At 40.5% G+C, this 22042-nt stretch overlaps 1 protein-coding gene across 3 annotated transcripts; it reads left to right on the forward strand.

Annotated features, from left to right (window-relative positions):
- The first annotated feature begins 1376 nt into the window (after positions 1–1376).
- On the forward strand, positions 1377–20635 carry macroh2a1 (macroH2A.1 histone). Of its 3 annotated transcripts, none has more exons than XM_070916753.1 (9): positions 1377–1449; positions 2918–3118; positions 3613–3719; positions 3977–4168; positions 5167–5274; positions 8437–8536; positions 12956–13045; positions 17457–17631; positions 18973–20635. In XM_070916753.1, exons 2-9 carry the CDS (start codon positions 2947–2949, stop codon positions 19136–19138), a joined length of 1110 nt encoding a protein of 369 aa, XP_070772854.1. In that variant the 5' UTR covers positions 1377–1449; positions 2918–2946; the 3' UTR covers positions 19139–20635. The 3 variants fall into 3 exon arrangements, with proteins under 3 accessions (XP_070772854.1, XP_070772852.1, XP_070772855.1); XM_070916751.1 differs by lacking the exon at positions 8437–8536 and adding an exon at positions 10369–10459; XM_070916754.1 differs by lacking the exons at positions 8437–8536; positions 18973–20635 and adding an exon at positions 10369–10455 and having other exon boundaries at positions 17457–17585.
- The last annotated feature ends 1407 nt before the right edge of the window (positions 20636–22042 follow it).

Genomic DNA, 22042 nt, shown 5'->3' on the forward strand with positions numbered 1-22042 from the left:
TTTCTCTCCCACACCGCCCATTAAGTTTTTATTACAGGCTGCAGCTGTGTTGTGTGTTGAGACAGGCTAATTGTAGCAGGTATCCAAGGACGGTCCTCTACGTAAGCCTTTGATCTCTGCACATTTGCAGTATCTCGCTTTCCTCACTTTTATATAGCTTATTTGTTATATTAAGGCTAAAATCCACTATATTATTATTAACTATACAGTGGCGTGTGGAGAAAACAAAGATGGCACACTTACACATGGCTCTAGGGAAGGCAGTGTCCACCATTTTGGGCCAGACTGACCTTATTAAATGTATTTCCATGACATTTTGTACAAATATCCGTGGAGCTCAGAGGATGAATCCTAATGACTTGGTGATCCCCTGGCTCCTGGATCCTCTAGCGCCATCATCAGTTGAAAATTTGAAACTTATTAATTAACCAATTATTTATATATTGGTTTATATACTTGCGAAACTCATTCTCCTTCTCATTAGCCTCTGCTGCTGCACTTTGTGTTAAGTGCTAATTAGCAAATGTTGTGTGAACATCATAGCATTGTCATTGTTAGCGCTGACGTTAGCCTTTAGCTCAAGGAACTGTTGTCATTGTTAGCGCTGACGTTAGCCTTTAGCTCAAGGAACTGTTGTGTCGAACAGCTGTAGACTCTTGAGGTGTGTTCAGACAAAAAATAAAGCAAATTTTTGTGTCATTCGTGCAAATTTGATTGCTGGACTGTTTTGTGTTTCTTTGCCACAGCCAATGTACCAACTGTACGTTAGCTGTAAGCTAGCTAGCAACGCACACAGTGTACTACTTTTTGTATGTACATAATAGTTATATGTTTATTTTTATTATCTATCTTTGTCCAGCTCTGTTGTCCTTGTTTTTAGCTGTATGTGTTTCCATCTTCCTGTAAATTGTTTGAAACTAAGTATATTTAGAGCAACTTAAAACCAGAGTCAAATTGGCCAATAAAGCTGATTCTGATGTTAAGAAATGTAGTGGAGGGTTAATCAGACATGGGTATTTGTGTGGGGGCAGGGGCAGATTTTATACAAGGTGCCCAGAATTAGTGACACACCTGGTCAAAGAGTTTGATGTTGCTCACAGTCACGTTAAATACGCTTTTTTCTTCTTTTTTTTTTCCTTTTTAAATAAATGTGACTGCAGGAAAGCTTAAACGTGAGAGTTAGCATCGATCTGCTCGGGAAACAGTCAGCATTTCAGCTCAAACCACGTGTTTTCTTGCACAAAGTCAAGGTGTAAAGGGTTAAAGATCATCTCGGCAGCAGATTCAGATTCAGCAGGTTTGCTCTCCGCTCCCCAGCAGTTGCATCGCTCCGCGGGCAGCGCTGGCTCGCTTCGATATTTCAACTCGCTGTGGATTGTGGGAGTCGAGGACGCTGCCCAGGCTTGTTCACCGAGAACCGGAGACATTTTTTTCGCCGTGCCCTGTATTGTAAGTAATCCACCGGGTTTGCGCACCGTCGTGTCGGGTCGAGTGTGATCGCTTCTCGTCGGCCGAGCCGGTCTCCGCTCACCGAGCCGAGCCGTTAACGTTGCCATTTCGTGCTTTTCTGGCATGGAGGCCGAGAGCGGAGACCGTGCTGCTGGAGCTGACAGGCAGGGAGGGGAGGGAAGGAGGAGCGGGCAGCCGCCGCCGCTCTGCCGGGGTTATTTCCACCCGAAAGCTCGCTGACCTGAACAGGAAAATGTCCTCTGGTCGTCTGACAGCTCGATTTTATCCGTTAGTTTAGACGCCGAGTCTGTAGATAACATACATGTACCCGTGTGAGACATCCGGCGGGCTGTTGGCATGCGGAAATCGTAGTCTTGGCAGTGGCCAGCAGAAAGAAATGCCCGGAGTGGCGGTTAAACCCACCTACTAACACCTGACCGGAGCGGAGAAATACCGCAGATGTTCTGTCTGCTGTCTGCTGGTCAATAACGTTGTAATTGCCACAGTTAGCGTTATGTATTGATATGATAACGTGTATCGTGTGAAATCCTTGCATTACAGCGGGTTTTAGGGAACACCCTGGCCTCTGGTAGGGCTAATTGATTATCAGCAACAGACAGCTAATTGGTGTCTGCATCTGGTACAATAAAAAAAATGACTTCAATCATTTTTACATGTCATGAAATTATCTACGGGGTTGACTTGGGATATTAGAGTTTTTAGTAGAGTTTAACCCCCCAAAAATCATATCCACATGCATATTTACATTTAATAATTACCATTCCCAGGATGTCAGGATGCTAATGGCATATGTTCTTACTAACATATCTGACATGCTGGATGAAAGCAGAGGACTAAAGAGGGTGATTAATAGACTCTGTAGCTTTGCCCTGAATGCATAAAAACAATAATAATGTTTATTATTATTATTATATGCAGTAAGGGTTTAGGGCTGGGTGTTGGGATGTAAAACCTATTCAGGATTGTATCAGCTTTTGTTTTTATCAATGCTAAGGGGTCAAAAGGTGTCAAACAAAAACTAAAGATTAAAAAAATGTATTGGTACCTTACTAAGGAATTGCATTTAGTTTGTTGTAAAGGTATTCAGAAAACAGATTCTGAGAGTGTTTTCAGTCAGCAAAGACAGACATCATGAAAGTACAATTTTAGCTTGTTTTCAGTGTCTGAATGGATGTCTTTTAAATGATTCAATGAGACACAGCCAGCCCCAGTAACACGAGTGATCAGTGGAAACTAGGTTTTTTTCTTAGATAGAGCCCACTGCTTGTTTCTTCATACAGTTTGTTTATTTCACTCTTTTATTTTGATTCATCACTTCCTGTGGGAGAAGTGTCCTAACGTAACACTGAGTTTTCAAATTGGGAAAGTCTGCATCTTTCCAGTTTGGGACAGATTTCCTCTGTTGGTGTCCTCTGTTTAATGGATCATGGTTGATGTGTCCCTGCAGAGCCTGACAGTGGTAACGGTCTCAGCACCATGTCCAGCCGAGGAGGAAAGAAGAAGTTGACGAAGACGTCCCGGTCCACCAAGGCCGGGGTCATCTTCCCTGTGGGACGCATGCTGCGCTACATCAAGAGGGGCCTCCCTAAATATCGCATCGGGGTGGGAGCACCTGTCTACCTGGCTGCTGTCCTCGAGTACCTTACTGGTGAGATTTATTTTTGGAGAGGAGAGAATGATAAATTATTAAACATGCATATTTGAATACAGAGGACAACACATCTACTTACTGCAGATGTTTTACTGTTGACTTAATATTTACAAAATCTTTATATTCAGTGATATTAACTCAGAAGTCTGGCAGAAAGTAATACAACCAAAAGAGGCAACAACTATTAATTAGGAACTTTTCCACAGAATTGCTCACATCAGCTACAGCTTATAGATATGACGATGATGAGGAAGCACTTTCAGGTCATACATATATTCAGAACTAATCTCCTGATATTTGCTTAAAAGTTGATGGGTTACACTTGGAGGCACACTTGCTCTTTGAGTCACGTTGTAGACATTTGCTCCGTCCTTAATTTGTACTTTATATTGATTATATAGAACAAAAGGATCACATAAAAGTGGCTGCTCTTGCTCTACAATATTTATTGATGAAGTCCTGTGATTATATATATTCTTTTACCCATGTAGCCGAGATCTTGGAGTTGGCAGGTAACGCAGCCAGAGACAACAAGAAGGGTCGCGTCACACCACGACACATCCTGCTGGCCATCGCCAACGATGAGGAGTTGAACCAGGTCAGCTGCTGGAAATAAAAAACATTTTAGACATGTTGTGTTTAAGTTAACTTGTGTACATTATGTCACGCTTATTTCAATGTTGTCTGTCACCTGAAGGACAACACCAGTGATGTTTTCATTCTGTAGCCCATTCACAAAAAGACATGTATAATATCAACTATTTTCAAATGCATGCATGTTTTTAGATTTCTCACCTTCCAGACAGTGTGGGAACATGTGAACTCCAGTTTTAAACTTTGTCTTCCTTTCTTCAGTTGCTGAAAGGTGTGACCATCGCAGCAGGTGGAGTCCTGCCCAACATCCACCCAGAGCTGCTGGCTAAGAAGAGAGGAGCAAAGGGGAAGCTGGAGACGCCCGTCTCACCCGCCCCCGAGAAGAAACCCAAGCCGGTCAAGAAAACAGCGACCAAGAAACTGAGTGGGAAAAAGGCAGGAGGGAAGGCTAAGGTATTGCTTCATATGGCGATTGTGATCAACACTGAATGTGTTTGTAGTCGAAAGTGGAGAGTGTTTCATTTCTGAACACCTTTGATTTAATTGTACCTGTTCAACCACATTGTTGTTTTGGTACACTGATTGATTTATAAGCGTGCCACGTTCAAATTAACATCAAAACAAACAAACTTTACTGTTGAAAACATACCCAATGTCCTGAGCAGGAACTTCGAAAGTAGAAGTAATAGATGCTAAACATTGTCTTACAATCGAGCACAGTTCCATAGATTTGTCATACTAAAACGTGTCACCACTTGCCCTGTAGTTTGACTCATTTGGGTAACGGAGGACAGTGCCATTCACACTCAGTTAGCAACAGCAAATAACTCAACTGAAATGATTGGAAATGCAAAATCTGTCCTTTTCTGAGCAGATTGAGGTGTGAATCGATGAGAACACTGAGAGAAATGAGAAATAATGAGATAAATGTTCACATCAGATTGCCAGAAATACTCGTAAATATTAACTTGATAAGATCTGGATTAATGCCCATATTCATTTATTGCCTGATGTGTTTTTAACAGCCGTTGACATCAGAAAATTAATAATTAGGACAAAGAGTGGTGATCTCCAAAATGCAGAGCTTAAATTAAAGGCACTAGAATAAGATTTATTTTATTTTGGGACGAGTTATTCCGTCTGTATATGTATGTTTAGGGGTTCATTCACAATAAACTTGACTGTACATATTCAGGATGTTACAGGTTAAATGGTTCACAAAGTTTCTAGTAGTGGGGAGAAAATTATCCAAATTTTTGAAAGTTGAATTAACATCCAGAACCAAGAAAAATCTGCACAGCACTGAGACAAGATGTTGTTACAGCTTCAGCAGTGATACTGTAGCTGACCTCATACGTCTCTACAGAGGGGGGGGGCAAGAGAAAACTATATTCCTTTTGAGAAAAATAAAGTGTCACATTATGTCAACAAGTACTCTGTGTCCTCTACAGAAGCAGGGTGAGGTGAGCAAGGCGGCGTCGGCAGACAGCACCACAGAGGGATCTCCAGTCGACAGCTTCACCGTGCTCTCCACCAAGAGCCTCTTCCTGGGTCAAAAGGTCAGTTTTCTCTCTGTAGAAATATATATACCAACTACAGTTGAGTCTGAACAGATACCAAACTCATGCCAGGCTAAAGTAAAGCCTATAAAACATTTCTTTGACAACTTACAAATACATAAAGACATACATAGATACATGCTGTGTACACGTGTTAGATATTAAGACTGAAATTGGCCGTCAAAGGCAGCGCCAAGGCCAGTGTTTAATATTTCAATTTTATGTCTGTTTCAGTCATGAAGGATCCTTTCTCTGTTTTGGACAAAGCTTGAGATCCCGTTCATGATTAGCAACCAGATTATAATCAGATCGGTGCTCAGGATAACTATAAAACCAAAGATATATGTTTTGTTGTTCAGTCACAGGATCTTTATTAAAAGTACTCCTGCCAACTGATCTGCCTCCTTTAAAATATTAATCTGTTTTTATTCATTTATTCTTTACTTCCACGTCACAACTGAACCAGATTTAACAACTAAAATCGATCAAAGATGATGTGATAATGTTCTAACTATTTAATTGGTCTGTGTCATAGAAAAAAAGCTGTTTGTGATATTTTGTTCTATAAATGTAAGTTTCCATCACACTGTACTTCCTAACAGGTCTGCTCTAATTCACCAGACTTCACATAAGGGCTCATACTGCTACACAACAGAGCGATGCACTAAGCTTAAAGTGTTATAGTAGCAACCATAAAACAGTTAACGCAGCATGTTTGTCTGCTGTATCTCAGATCTGCCGGCTCTTTTAGCTCCCCTCGCTTTGGTCCTGCTGAGCATAAAAACGTGTTTTTAACCTCCTTTTTTTTCTTTTTTTTTCATTGAACTGAAACATGGAAGTAAATTTGCCTGAAAGTCTCATCTAAGCCCTGTCAGAATGGTCTAAATGTTCAAGCTTCAAGATCAAAAGCTTATATGAAAAGATTTGAGTTAAAAAAAACAAAACATAAAAGGCAGGGAAACGACATTGTGTGTAAGAGAATGAATGACTCAAGAATGGTGCAAGACGTGTCAATGAATCCCTAAAATTAGAAAGGGTTAATAAGTGACAGTAATTGCTGATTTATAATGATTTCAGCTCCGGTGCACACTCTTTGTGCTAAAGAAATATTATATTATGTGTGCTGTGTTCAGCACGCAGACAGTAGTTTGGAGTTTAGTATCAGTTATCTCTGTGAGCTTGTGGGTAATGTAGTACAACATAAGACTCAACACACTTTTGTAACAACAGACAAGATGAGATTGACTGATGGCACCTACAGGAATGTAATTTGTAGTTTTACAGTTTGACCGTAGAGGAACAAATGTGGGAAATTTACTTCCAGAGCTCAACGTTTCAGCTCAGTTGTGACTTTAACTGCTGCTAATGGCACTGCATGCTTTGGCCAACCGTGCGTATGCCATTACTAATGTATTATTTAATACTGTCTAATTAACCTGACTTGATGTAGTAGCACACACATTCTGATTCTGCCCGTATCATTTGGCTCTAGACTTTATTTTTAAAGCAGGACACAAACTCCTTGCTTGTGTTTTTTTTCAGTAATCTTCAGCAATGTAAATTAGTTTAATTTCACCATGAATGAACACCACAGGCTGTAGTGTCAGAAAATATGTTAAATACATTAAAAAATACATCTTTCTTTGCCTATTCCTAAAGGCAAATATTAAGAGTTTAAACACATGGTTATAGTCATTTTAATACACAATCCTAGCTGTATTGTCATCATTTGAAATTCAACTGAAACAATCAGTAGCAGCAGTATTTGTCTACTCCCTTCATCAGTAAAATGGCTCATTGCTCGATTGTGTAGCTGACCACAGGTTAGAGCAGCTGTTGAAGTCACTGGATGATAATTAATCAAATGAATGCAGTTAACCTCCCACTGATTAAGATAATGAACCCATGAATAGAAAAGCTAGTCTGTTTCTGTTTTATAGACTTCATTATCGTAACTGCACTCTTCCTGCCCAAGTGTTCAGCCTCAGTCACACAGTCTAAACCGCTGCTATGTTGTCACTGCTTCCACTCGCGCTGCTTTGTTTTTGGGGATGATTTGGGCTTTTCTCTTTTTTTTTTTTTTTTATCAAGTCGTAAGTTTAAATCCTTGGAGGTGAAATGTGTTTGTATAACAGATGACTAATGAGATACTAACAGGATTTGGCCTATGCATTGAAAATTCTTAACATTTAAAAGGATACCTTGACCTTTTTACTTTTGTGTTTTAGAATATATCCCTCAGTCTTTGCTGGTTTTAAAACTGAAACTATGCGATACAGCGAGCCTTTCACAAACAAAATCTGGAAAAAAGACACGTTTTACTTTGCTGTGCCACCTTGCAAACAAAACTTAAAGGGACGTTGCAAGACAAGATGTTGACAAAATGACATAAATACTCTCTACACTTAAGTAATCATGTCAAAATCATAACTACAAACGCAGCTACAGCAGTGGGTAAAATTAGGTCGTATGCCTTTTGACATGTCACAGTAGGAAAAGTGTAAAAAAAAAAAATAACATTAATGATGGCTGAATTCCATTTAGTTGCGTCAGTCTCAGGGTCCTGGTGTTGTACATGCTGGCTCACTGACATGGCTTACTGGGACTCTTGAATAGAACTGAGCCATGGTTAATGTTATTAGTAACACCTGTGCTTTTCCTCCTGTGACAAGCCAAAAACACATATTTAATAGTATTTTTCACCCCCACCCCCCCTTACATATTGTCTCCTTCCCTAATTATTCAGGCTGTTTCCATCGACGTTTTGAATAATTTAGCATTTCTTAATTAATGCAGGCCTGCTGTCCCCTTTCGAATTCTTTTAGTTGTCACAATTTGCTTTGAAAACTTCCACGTGAAAGAGGTCTGATTTTAATGCTGACACTCAACCTGAAATAGCAGTTAGCAGTTAAACCTTTTGTTGCATAATTTATCATTTAGACATTACACTGTACTTGCCACTGCACACCGACACACGTAGCATTTACTCACTGTGTGCTTTGATATGTTGAATATCCAGTTCCATAAATCATCAAAAAGTCAAGGTATCCCTTTTAGGCAGTGGTGTGAATCTGGTTTTAATGGCTTTGCTTCCTCCCCTCTTCCTTCTTGCTCTCCCTCTTCCTCTGCATGCCTCCACCTCGCTGCCTCCCCCCTCCGCAGCTGAACCTTATCCACAGCGAGGTCAGTAACTTGGCTGGCTTTGACGTGGAGGGGGTCATCAACCCCACCAATGCTGAACTTGAACTTAAAGATGATCTAGGTGAGCACCCCCCTGCCCCCCCCAATCCTCTCTGGACCTGCTGGGGTTTGAGATTCAAAATCCTTGAGTGTTCAACAGCTTGACAACTTCTCTTAAATTAAATTGTCAGTCAATTAAGAGCTCTAAGAAGGTTTCAGACTGCTGGACTGGTTGGAAGGACCTTCTTCCAGCAGGTCTGTTCATTCACACTGTGGGCAACGTGGTTGATGTTATGATCATTTCAGATGTTGGACAGTGGAAGAGATATTAATTTAAATCAGACACAAACATGTGTGGCTTAACTACAACTCATTTTTTTTTTCAGTTTCTCTTTTTAAAAAATCACAAATTTAGCAGAGAAGCAGATCTGCTGGAAAAAAAGTATTTAAAAAAAAAAATCCAGGTGTAAATCTGATTTTTGTAATACCATTAGCGGCATTTATTGTTTTGGTTTTTTTTACTGAAAGGGACTTGTGCTTTCCCTTCATTATTGGAGACATTTTCTGTGCTGAGCTTGTTACAAACTCAGAAATAGAAGTTTATCTTGCAGAGATCAGTGTCCTCTTGTAGCAGGAAATACACATTTTAGATACTTGGGAACATGAAATGAAATAGGTGAAGAATCGGTTTAAACCGACCTTTGAAAAATGTTTTGCTTTAGTGAAATGATAATTACTGAAATGAAACTCTGGTTGCAAAAGAAGGAAGTGTGCAATATGATTGGCCTTTGAAAACCACAACTTTCCTCAGCAGAAGTGCTTGTTGTTGACTCCTGGTTGGTGTCAGCTCTCAGGAGAAATCACCCTGATGAAGGCACAAGCCAAAACATGCTGGTCTGACAATATAGTTGTTCTTTATACTACAAGTCTTGCTGGAGTTTTGACCCAAAGACTTTTTCCCTTCTTCATGCACCTTGAAAGTAGGTGACTAAACGCCAACTCTGCTTCTGCAGCTCTCAGGAAATATCAGGACTTGTTGATGATGTTGCTCGCAGTGAGAAAACCTGGTGAAGCTCTTAACTTTGATGTTCTTTGACTCAAGTAACTGACCCTGCTCTTTGACCTAAAATGAACAGCAGAAATACTTTTCTCTTGTGGATCAATAGAAAATCTTGAATAAAATACGATTCCCGGTAGCAAGACATGAATTTCTGTGGAGACATTCAAGGATTTTATCAAAACTCCTCACAGCAGTGATCCTGCTTGCTCTTCCCATCGTGTAGATGTGTTGAGGTTCATTCCAAGTTGTCCTCCTTTCAGATGGCTGCCAGACCTTTTATAATGCTTAATAATCACTGTCATTTCTGGTCATTTATTGGACTGAACTAGAGCACTAATTTACAGAAGAAAAACGGACATCATCCCGTTATTTGCTCTCTGCAGCCTGACTGTGAGGTCGGTGGCCTGGAGTGTGATCATAAAAGTCTTTGCTCATTTTAATGAGCCAAGAAATCAGGACCACACAATTAGTCAGAAAAAAAGGATTCAAAAAGTGTTTATGTACAAAATAACATTTGAATATTTAATACTCCATTAATGAGTGAAAGCTACACATTTTTAGGGTAATATGCTGTACTTCCGTGTTGTTTTTTGAAGTAAATCTGGCTAACTGTGCAGTCCTGCTTCCTAATTGCATAACGTGACCCACCGTGTCCTCAGTTGCTTCCTTGTTTCCTGTGATGTCCTCAGCCAATAAGGAGCGCGCTCACTTCTCTGTCTCTTCTCTTCCTGTTCTTCTCTCTCATCCTTTTTTTTTTCTACTTTTTTGTCCCATTTTGTTGCTCCTGATCACTCACTGTGTTTTTACCACATTGTTGTTTGCCTGTTGTTTGTTGTTGTTGTTGTCATCTGTAGTTGCAAGTTGTCCAAGCCGACATTTCCATCGTGGAGAGCGACGCTGTCGTTCACCCGACCAGCTCCTCCCTCTATACAGGTGGTGAAGTAGGTAAAGGAACCATTGACACCACCGAGACCGCGAGTGCCTGTCTGCCCTTTGTCTGCATAATCCAGATAGTCTGCACTGCAGTCTGTGGACAAACATCACAGCATCAGCACAGTTTTTATTCTGCGTTGTGAATTATTTAGCCAGTGCTATAAATGCTTCACTGTAGTATTTGTGTAATTTGGTGAAACATTGATTGAAAGAACTATTATTGTATCCTGAGTGAAAATTAACTTGTAGAGGCTTGGAATGTGCAGGCAGGGACTATTTTATGTATGCAGTTAAATGCTTGTGGGGAACTCCACTTTCCAAGGTTTGAAAGTCAGCTGCCAAATAGTCTTGCAGTCACACGCTAAGTTTTCAATAAACCTAACCCAGAAGACAAACTCAATGTGGACATTGTGAAATGGATCATTTGAATTTGGCAGCTTGCTGCATTAAAAACGGCTGTCGGTTGGCAGCTGACTTTTCTCAGATGTCAGAAATGAACAGTTTGCAACTGGGGTCTGTTTCTCAAAGCCGGATTAATGAAGTTAGCTAGATAACTTCATGAACACACACACACACACACACACACACACACATCAATATCATGGACTGAAGCAGAAAGAACTGCTTGGATCTTTACAGACAACAGCACTGCGTGGAAAAACAAAGCCCCCTCATTCACTGACAGGGATGGCTGCGTTGGCTCAGCGGGGGTGCTGACACAGGCGCCGGCGAAAAGGTAGAACCTGCCTCACCTTCGGCCGCAATTCAACCCGACATCAACCGGCAAGGCTCTGCGCTGGCCAATCAAATACATGCAAACGCACATTGCACACTGGTGGATTACTTTTTTACCGCAGTAATTCTTCTGTAGCGGCATGTCTAATAACTTTCCAGAGTTATAAAATCCTGTTTCACTGTATTATAAATAGCTGTGCAGTGTTTTTGTCTGTGAGAAGCCTTCAAACTCATGGATCTACTATTTAAGCTGGTCCTTCTGGATCATATTTCATTGTCTCATGGTACCTGAGACAACACGCCCTCACCAGTGCTGCCGCTTTTTATTGTATTAAAACAAGGTTGTTTTCAGTCTAAACGCCCAGTAACTTAGTAATCCTGCTACGTGAGACAGACCCCTGCATTAGCTACTTCACGATCTGTATCGGACTTTCCCAAAAACATCAGACCTACTACAATAAATGTTTACTGTCTCAAGCAACTTTCAAGTCTTTGCAAGTTTATTTTCTCATCATACAGGCTCGAGCTACAGCCAGCCTGCTGTTAGTCATGTAGAAGATGCAGTACTAACTAACAGAATATGATCCACACAGAGCAGTTGAGTGCATCATGTAATGCATACAAGTCAGTGTGATAATGAAACCATGCTGCTGCTGCTTGTTGTTGTTTGTTCCACTTGACTGAAATGTGGGCAATCTGGGACTCACTTCATATCCTGTAACCTCCGTCCCCTCGACTGTGCTGTCAGCTCAGCTGGTTAGAAAGAGAAAATTGATTGAGACGTTAATTTCCTGAAGCCTCAATTTAAGCGTTGATCACTTTAATCTTTTGAATTAATGAGCGAATGAATGTTTAACTATTTAACCATTAATGACTATACAACAGGCTGTTAAACTACAAAGATTATTACTTTTTATCTGCTTGCTTGTATTGGCTGTTAAATACTTTTTTTCACTAACTTTTCTTTAAAAGGCTGACATTAACCTTATTGTATTTTTTCTCTCCTGCCTGTTTTGCAGCCAGAACATCCATTTTTCCGACTCTGGTAGACTTGAATCACCTCTCTGGTTTCCTTTGTGGCTTCTCTCTTTAGCTCTGAGTAAATCTGAAATAGTGTGATGGATGTGGAACGACTTCCATTAGCCATCAAAATAAGTAGGAAAGAAACAGTTGAATTTGTTCTCCCAGTGGTCTCATAATCTCTAGATGTATCCTCCTCCTCTTCAGGGTTGATTTTAGATTTCTCCCTGGACTGTTTTACTTGAAATGTGTGTGCAAACAAGGTAAAGAGAGCTTTTACAATGTCATCTATAACATGCTGCTTGTTGCTTTTTTCCCTTTTTAAACCGACTCTTCACTCTCTAATTTGTGAGTGAAAGAAAATACCCTCAGTCCACTGCGAATAGGCCAGTATGTGAGGACAGAGGGAAGTAATTAGGGACCGGGGCTTTAATACATGAGTTTAACTGACTCACAATGAGTCATTTGGAAAATAGCAGCTCTGAAACTTTGCACTTCATTTGTGAGACTTTTTCTGAGCCTCACAAATAAAGAAACAAAGAGACTGAACGTGCTGCACGAGAGCTCAGATTCAGAGAGAAGCCAGGTGAGATGATTGACAGCATCGTTGTCTGCCTGCCGACCCGTCTGTCTGTCTCCATGTCTGCCTGCTTGCCTGTCCGTCTGCATGACATCACCTCTCCTCTTCACTGCTGTCTGTCTATGAGCAGTGTGCGAGGATGTAATCACTCCGGTCCTCTCCTCCACTTACAGGCTCTGCTCTGGAAAAGAAGGGAGGGAAGGAGTTCATTGAAGCGCTGCAGGAGCTGAGGAAGAAAAACGGCCCCCTGGAGGTGGCTGGTGGTAAGTGTGCAGAGTAGATAATGTCAGGATTTGGCCACCAGCACCTGCTGCTTAACTTGTGGATGCTAAAGAGACTTTTAAAATCTTTTTATACAAAAAGCAAAGTTTGTCATTTCTGCCTGAGGAGCCTGAAGGTTTTGCCAAATTCGCATCCGGACTCTTTCATTATTAGACCGACCTCGATCAAGTCAGGCTCTGCTGTCCAGACTTTGGATTAGATGTTACAATGTTCAAACAGAACATTTCCTTTACCAGCATGTATTCAGCAAGCAAATGTTATTGGTTATGTAGTTATGGCTTTAGTCAATGCAACAATAGGCCTAAAGTAGGTCAGACTGTTGACTGCCTGCTGCCTGATAGTCAAATTGAAATATCTAATGTATACTGATTGTGAGCTTGTTTATGTAACAAAAACAGCTGCAGCAGTAAGATTTTTAAATTGGTGAAGCACGACCAAATTATGGTGGTTGAAATGTGTCCACCGGTAGAGATTTGGCAACACCGTGTACACCGCAGAAGCTGTCAGCTATATTTTCAGGGCTGGATTATCGAGTGATCTTGTGAATCCAGCTGCCGTGAGAGCGACAGTTGGTGGCGGTAATGCACCTCTAAACTGGTTTGCCAACCGACGCAGAAGAAGAGAGTGACAAGAAAACTTGGGCTGTATTCGAAACCGCCTACTACATACTACCGACAAATGCAGTATGCAGTACATACAGCATGCAGGTGTTGTGCCCCTGCTTTAGGAAAGTCGGAACTAACTTTCAAGTGAGGCCTTGTAGATCTAATATGAGTGAGGGTTCAGTAACTGGGTTACTCAAATTTGTTCAGAAACAGATTTTGGTGACTGCTGGGGTGAAATAAGGAGCAGGTCCAGAGCTAATGGTTAATGTTTTTTGTTTGTTTCATAACAAGCTTAGAAGCTACCTCGACCAGTGTTGTCGGTCAGAGACACTTCCTGCCGTTCTGAGTACAAGGTGAGAAGAGAAGATGCCTTCACTTTGCTGCAACTAGTAAACTTCCATATCGGAGTTCACACCACAAAGAGCAACGCTGCGCTCATCTCTTCTCCTGTTCTCTTTCTGTTTTGCATTTGTGCCGCCTCTCATTTGTTTTTGTATTTGTTTGTTTTTGAACTCTCTGCCTCAGCAACACTTGAACCTTCTTCCAGTGTCGCTGTTGAAGGGGTTAGAAAGTGCATATTGATCTCTACTCGAGCACCACCCAGCTCCTATGACAGTGATGTCAGTGTGTCCCGTAAATGTCTCTCTACACACACACACACACACACACCCCAAGCTAAACGGGCCTCTGCCTCCACGTTCAAATGATGTCAGGACACTGCAGCAAGGATTAGCCGTTTGGACACGAACACACACACTTTGACTGATTTGTTCCTCTCTTTAAGCCTAAACGTTTCTCTTTTTAGAGAATTCTTGGATATTTTTGTCATGAAAATGATCAAAGACATTTAGTATTGGCACGTCGTATCTGTTCTTGGCGACTTTAGTCTAAAACTGCAGGCATCAGTCTTCAGAGAGCCATATTTTTTGAGCCCTTACAGATCATTTTATTTTTCAGTCCATTTGTCTCCACGTTCTCTGTCTGTCCCTCTCTTATTCTTTCTCCATCTGTCTCTCTCATTATTCATCACTCACACTCACTTTCTCAAACTCTCCCCACCTCCACCACTGCTCTGCCTCACATTCAGCCAAGTTAGCTCAGCATCATAATCCCAGTCTCTGTGTGGAGCTCATAAATAGATTACCAGGTGACTGAACACCGAGCCAGCAGAGCCTGTCAGGGATTCTGGGGATCTGGATCGGCCAAACGGTCATCCTGACCAGACCTGTTTCAGAGCAGCCGTCAAACAAGTTCTTCAGGATGTTTAAAATACTTGTAAAAAGTATTTGCTCATCTGGATTTTGTGAGCAAACTTCTCAATTTCAAGGCACCATAGTTATTCACCAAGTTATTCAAGTTGAATCATTTAAGTTGTTGTTGTTCAAGTTCGATCTGCCTCATAGATCGACAGATAGACAGAAAAATAATCAGCAATAATCAATTAATCATTAAAGTAACTTCTTCTGGCTTTGTGAGGTTTTGCTGCTGTTCTGTGAGAGTAAATTCAATATCTTTGGATTTTGGACTTTTGTTTGAACAAATTAATCGTAATTTGATGACGTCAACTCTGGCTTTAGGAAACTGACAGACATTTTTTCCTCTTTTTTTTTTTTTTGGCATTTTATAGACCAGACAATTAATTCATTTTATTCATGACTAAATGGATACGAAGACGAAAGCTCTATTGGTGTTAGTTCTCATTAGATGGCGCACAGTTTATATCCAAAGTTCACCAAAGTTGAACTCAACATGAAAGCTCAGTGCAGCTTTGCTGTCCCTCCATGAACTTATCAACTGTACGCAGCAATTCCATTCTGAAGTTTTGTTGTTATAAATGCCGGTGTAGGTCAATTAACCCGTCTGCCAAGTTTATTTGTTGCTATGCGTTTTGCAAATAAAAAAACTATATAAAGAATAAAAGCAATAAAAATATTAAATCGGTATCAGCCTCAAAAATCCACTATTGGTGGGGCTATACTCACTAGAGCACCTAATGTGTATTCATCCGCTGAAAATAGTCCCCTACAAATGAACAATTTACTCCTGTTTGAGTAGATAAAAACTACAGTGCCCAGCTGGTTTAGGAGATTACTTCCTAACTGGGCTTTGGGCTGAGAGCCACAGATGGAGCAGGGAAGTCAGAAAGTGTTGAGAGACGGACTAACACATTATTGCTTTTGCTCTTTTGTCTTGTTGTAATTTACTGATTTATATATCGAATGACACTTGGTGGGTCTTCTGCTGCAGAAAGGAATTAATGTGATTGATATTTCCGGCAGCAACGAAGCCTTTTTTGTTGCTTTTTGGATTGAATAAAAGATGTTGGTGGGCTTGAGCCGCTGTAGCCACAGAAGCTCAAACTACATCAACAGAAATGTTGCAGTACTGTCCACACAGTTTGATTGACAGGTGATCTCCAGATGTGCAGTACACAAACACCACCGCATCGCTGTTCCTTCTTCCCAAACCATGAAACAAGCTGAACTTTGCAGGCCGTCATGAAACCCGTAATCATCATCATCATCATCATCATTATCATCATCATCATCCACACACTTTACCTCACGAACAGATCACACATGCGGTGTGACTGGCTCTCGCTCTGCTGTGTGAAGTCGCTCCATCCTCTCGGTGTGCCATCTGGAAACCAGCTCGTCCTCGTCTTTGACTCCAGTCCAGTCACACGTTCGCTGTGGGCTAATAAAATCTGACTGGAGGCTTTCTCACTTCACAGAGTCGGGGGCCTTGGCTGAGTTACACTGTCTACAGCTGCCGGTTTGATGGAAGACTAAACTAAATGTTTTAACTCCAGAGAACTCTTTTCTTCTTCTTCTTCTTCTTCTTCTTGTCTGTTTCCTCCTTCACTTTTCTCCTCCTCAGCTCTCTGGAGAAGTGATTTCTCCGGCCCACCTCACTGTAGTACCCCGGTCAAACCACTTTAAGCTCTTGGGGAGATTTGCTACATTCATTTTCCACAAAGCAAAGACTTATTTTAGCATCTCAGGCCTCCAAACTCAACTTTTGGGTTTTGACTTCTGACAAACGGGTTAATGACGCTGACTTTGACTGTAGACAACGAATGTGACGTGAGGAAATCCAGCAGCATGTCAGAGGTGAACAGGTTCTCTCAATGTCTGACTAAACCAAACATGATATGGTGAAAAAGTATATTTGATTGTTTGATTTCACTAAATAATGCAGGTGACTACAGACGTTTGTTCAGTGACAGTGGCACTCTGATGGCTGTTGTAATTTAATTCAGGGCTGAAGCGATTAGTTGATTGATCGATTAGTCGATCTATATAAAGATTATGCCAAACATTGCTACTTCTGGCTTTGTGATGTCACGTGATGATTTGGTGCTTTACATCATTGTAAAGTGAACACATTTTGATTTTAGACTGTTGGTCAAACAAAACAAGCAACATGAAGCTGTCAGCTTGGACTATGGGAAGTTGTGACGTTTTTCACAATTTTCTGACATTTTATATATATATATATATATATATATACACACACACATACATAACTATTGGTGAGTCTAAAAATATATTTCATAAATAAATTTGTTATTATATAAAATAATCATTAATCACAGCCTGATAGATCCTAAAGTATTCTGATTATTATAAGAATGTGCAAATGTTTGTGCAAGGAACATATTTTATTTCCTCTAGGAATGACGTTTCCTTTCTGCTCTTCCTCCTCCTTCCTGTCTTTATTTCCTCTCCTCTTCCCTTCTCACCTTATTAACCTTTCTTCATCCTCTCTTCTCTCCGTCCCTCAGCTGTGTTGACCGCGGGCTTTGGTCTGCCGGCTAAATACGTCATCCACTGTAACAGTCCAGGCTGGGGCTCCGACAAATGTGAGGAGCTGCTGGACAAGACGGTGAAGAACTGCCTGGCTCTGGCCGACGAGAAGAAACTCAAGTCTGTGGCTTTCCCCTCCATCGGCAGCGGGAGGTAAGAAAACACACGGAAAGAAGCGCACCTGACAAACGATGCATCATGCAATCCCTCATTTTGAGGTATTTCATATTATCTTCACTTAATGTAGTATTTCCTCATCAACAACAAGTCACCAGTGCACCATATATTAACTTCAGGACGTTTTCACTCCGCCTTTTATTTTGGTGATCCATACTCACATTTCTTCGTAACATCATGAGTGGCGTTCTTGCATCGTCAGCAATAAACTGTTGCGCTCATGTGTCTCTGCCCGCTCGAATGTTTTTCTCCATTTTCTCTGTGTAAGTCAAAACGGGAGTTGACATGGTTGCCTGGCAACGGCTGTAAACACACTCCACTTTGATCTGGAAGGATTTACACAAACACGTCATGTGTTGGAACAACAGTAAGAAAGTGTGAACGCAGCACATGGAGGTTAGAGCGGTGGTTCCCAACCCTTTAAAAAAAAAAAAAAAAAAAGAAGAAACATCTACATCACAAGTTTGATACGGGACGTCTGTGAGTTACAGCAGTTAAATAAGTTTAGAGGCCTGAGAAGATCAAATTCTCCAGGATTTAACAAAAAAAAAGCAAAGATTAGTATCTAAACATTTGTTTAGCAGAGCTGTAGCCACTATAGCAGCGTTGTTTTAGGGACCGTCGTTCAGTCCACCAGACTGAAATATCTCCACAAATTGATGAATGAAATTGTGTTCAGATATTAGTTGTTCTCAGAGGATGAATCCTACTGACCTTGGTTATCCTCTGACTTTTCCTCCAGCATCACCTGAAGGCAACCAGCTTGTTGACATTCGTGGCTTTTACTGAAATGTTTAGACTAATCTGATTGAAGTAATTTTGTACGGATATTCGCGTCCCCTCCAGGATTGATTGTAATACTTTCGGTGATCCTCTCTTTTCATCTAACACCATCATCGGGTCAAAACTTGACGAATACTAAATACCTGCAAAAATAATCACATGCCCATCAGCCTCAGCTGTACTTTGTGTTTTGTGGTAATTAGCAAATGTTAACTGTTATGTTTGGCTAACACGCCAAACTAAGATGGGGAACATCTTTAATCGTTACATCTGCTCAACAGCATTTTAGCATTGTCATTGTGAGCATGTTAGCAAGCTGATGTTAGCATTTACTTGGCTGAAGGGGGTAAAGAAGAAGTCAATTGAAGGTTCTTTAAGTATATTAAATTTCACCGTTAGAGTGACTGAATCGTCATGCTATTAAGAAGCATCCCACGCTAAGATAATGAATGCCACAGTCATGGTCAGGTAAATAAAAAAATGCCAAGTCTCTCCAGCATTTGACCACAAAGCGTGTGTGATCTTCTCTGTCAGGAATGGTTTCCCGAAGCAGACGGCGGCCCAGCTGATCCTGAAGGCCATCTCCAGCTACTTTGTGGCCACCATGTCTTCCACCATCAAGACCGTCTACTTTGTGCTGTTTGACAGCGAGAGCATCGGGATCTACGTGCAGGAAATGGCAAAACTGGAGACGAGCTAAAAGAGTTTGGAGTATTCGTCTCGTTACCCGCCCCCTCTCTGTTTTTTCCTGTAAGGAAATAGGAAGGTGTTTACTAGTGGTTTGTTTAATATGAAGAAAAGAAGAAAAAGAAGAATCTTTCTATAGGCCGGGAACTTGTTTTTGCATTATGTTTGTATTTTTCCTATATTGTTTTTAATTTCTTATTTACTTGTCACCTCTGGCGTTTAAATGTAAAAGTGCACTGGTCATTCTGCGGTCTTTTAATACAAAACAGTGCCACACAAAACAGATTCAGCAAGTGAAAAGACTCACTCTTAAGATTTAATTTTCATGGTATATACGGTAAAAGAGAGATAGCTACACCTCATTTACCAGGCTTCCAGAGAAGTCCGCTGAATACGGGTTAATGCATGTAATGGCAGTAAAGATAGTAAAAACAGCTATTCTCTTTCTTTTGATCGCAAAAAACACAAGACACTTAATTCAGTGTATTTTTATTTTTTTTGGTATCAATTCTACGTTTTGGAACATCTCAGTTATTAATAGTACTGTATAATGAAAAGGTAAAGCATTAAGAAAAGTTCAGTTTACTCTACTTTGGTCTTCAGGAGACTAATATAACAGAATCATAGAATGAGTTCTTGTTTTTGTGTTGTGTGTTGCAAAAAAAAAGTTGGTTTCCTTGTGTGCTGCAGAGACCTTGAATTTCCCCCAAAACTTAAATCAGTTGATTGTCATGTAAATGCCCGGATATTATGTACTCATCCTGGTACTAGCGTCATGAGTTCATACTGTAAACTGAACCCCTGTTGGTCGTCATTTACAGTAAAAAGAAAATTAATTTATGACGTACAAATGGTAGCATTGGAGATTGGAGGTTTTTGCAGAGCACGAATGGTTTATATTGTGTGTTCCTATCAGTGTTTATATAGGTGGAGTATTTGTGAAATGTTATAGTAAAATATTGGACTCTAACATAGATTTTTATTTTCTATTTTAATTTTCACACTGATTCTAAGAAGGCACAGATTTGGAAGAAAAAAAAAATTGTGAGAGATAGTTTTTTTGTGTGTGTGTGTGTGTGTGTACGTGTGTGTGTGTGTGTGTGTGTACGTGTGTGTGTGTGTGTGTGTGCGTGTGTGTGTGTGTGTGTGTGTGTGTGTGTGTACTCATGGCTCTCTGCTGTTGCTTTTTGGTTTGCTCCTTCATTCAGCCGCCACTAGATGGCTCCCTGTAATCAAGAATTGGAATTTTTTTTTTTCATCTCAGCCATTTTCTGTGCAGCAGCAGGCCTCTTCACACAGACGCCGGTCCATTTGAGTTGGATTTGAATTGGGACTGACGGACGTATGTATATGAGGAACCCGGCTGCTCTGCTGCGTTTGGACTTTTCCAAAGCCTAACTTTCTTATGGAAAAAAAAAACAAATGTAAAATGCTTTCTAAAGAATTGCTACAATTGATGATTCTACAAAAGGTCTGTACACACTCCGGTAATAAAATACCTTTAAAAACATCATTTTGTTGAAATTATGAGATCACTTTGTGTTTCGTGCCGACCTTGAGGATGCTGCCAGGAACTGTGGTGCCTCGTAAAAAAAAAAAAAGTGTAAAGTTAAATTGTAGGAGAAAACTTCATTGTCCCCCCACGGAAACAAGTGTGTGTGTGTGTGTGTGTGTGTATTGAATGTAATAATACATTCATCTCCACTGTATTAAAGTGAGCACATAATTTGAAGTGTTGCAGCACAAATGGCAGAAGGATGACATGCTACTTTTATTTGATTTGACTTAAAGCCACATTCAGAGCCTCAGGATCCTCCAGCTCCACATGTCTAGGTATTCAAGGTAAACTTGTGAAAATATTACTACGTACCTGGTTGTAGGCGAAGAATTTTGTGTTTGCTGTGTGTTATTGAACTGCAGAAGAAGAAGAAAAGCTTGTGTTAAAACTTATTTATATTTTCCTGACATAGTGGGCTCTTGAGGTAATGCGAATAATGTCAGTGTTGGCTTATTTTAAACATTAAGACCATCTTTGCCTAACCTTAAACCTACAGCCACAGATTTTTTGGCCACTTGGGGGCAACAGAAATATGCTGTAAACACCACATTGGCATATTATCATTTTTCAAGTAGATATGGCAACCATGTTGTTGTGTTTCTGGAAAGTCAAATACTCGGTCACCTTTCAGCTTTGTTTTTGGTGTTCACCAACTCCTGAGGGAAATCTTTTGCTGCTAAATGCTGATCTATGTTCGTCTGTCTGTCATTTGGTGCTTGGTAGGAAGCACACAGCAGGTTCATCAGAGCTTTTTAGCTGAAAACCACTGCCTGCTATGGCTGAAAATGATGCTGGACAACCATGAGCTAAAGGACACTAAGCTTAGTGGATCTGAGGGGAACTGTAGCATCGGGTGATGGTCCTCTCTGGGATTACTACTACAGGCAACCGTTTGGTATGTTGTTTTGTTTTGGTATGAGGAATTGTTGAGGAAAGAGTCATGGCCTCTGCCATTTTAAAAACATCCCAAAGTGTGAACTATCACTATATCTATCTATAACTATCACTATACTAGAATATTGCTAATAATGAAGCTGTCTATACTTTGCGTCATACATACTCTGTATGAAGGCACCATTTACACTAGAGCCATTTCCTAATCACAAATGAAAATATCAGCCTGTTTTGCTACTGCGTTTACATGTTACTGAGGTAAACAAACCTTAAACAACAACCTAAAATATACCTGAGATGTTGTTTAAGTCGCTGTCAATTATCGATGGTGTGATGGCAGGTCCTTTAAGGTCTTATTTTCATAGTTTTGGTCATTATTTCTCCAGTTATTATAACAATGAACACTGAACTTGGGGAGTTCTGGGAACATCACTACAACAAAATCACACGATCAACAGACAAACC

Source organism: Enoplosus armatus, chromosome 13 (assembly GCF_043641665.1).
Source record: "Enoplosus armatus isolate fEnoArm2 chromosome 13, fEnoArm2.hap1, whole genome shotgun sequence".
In the NCBI taxonomy this organism is placed as follows: Eukaryota; Metazoa; Chordata; class Actinopteri; order Centrarchiformes; family Enoplosidae; genus Enoplosus; species Enoplosus armatus.

What these genes read in the sequence shown, in the direction of transcription:
- macroh2a1 (XM_070916753.1), top strand. Translation starts at nt 2,947, where the DNA reads ATGTCCAGCCGAGGAGGAAAGAAGAAGTTGACGAAGACGTCCCGGTCC. An exon ending in AGGCAGGAGGGAAGGCTAAG is followed by an intron (nt 4,169 to 5,166) that starts GTATTGCTTCAT and finishes TGTCCTCTACAG; the next exon opens with AAGCAGGGTGAGGTGAGCAA. An exon ending in TGAACTTAAAGATGATCTAG is followed by an intron (nt 8,537 to 12,955) that starts GTGAGCACCCCC and finishes CTCCACTTACAG; the next exon opens with GCTCTGCTCTGGAAAAGAAG.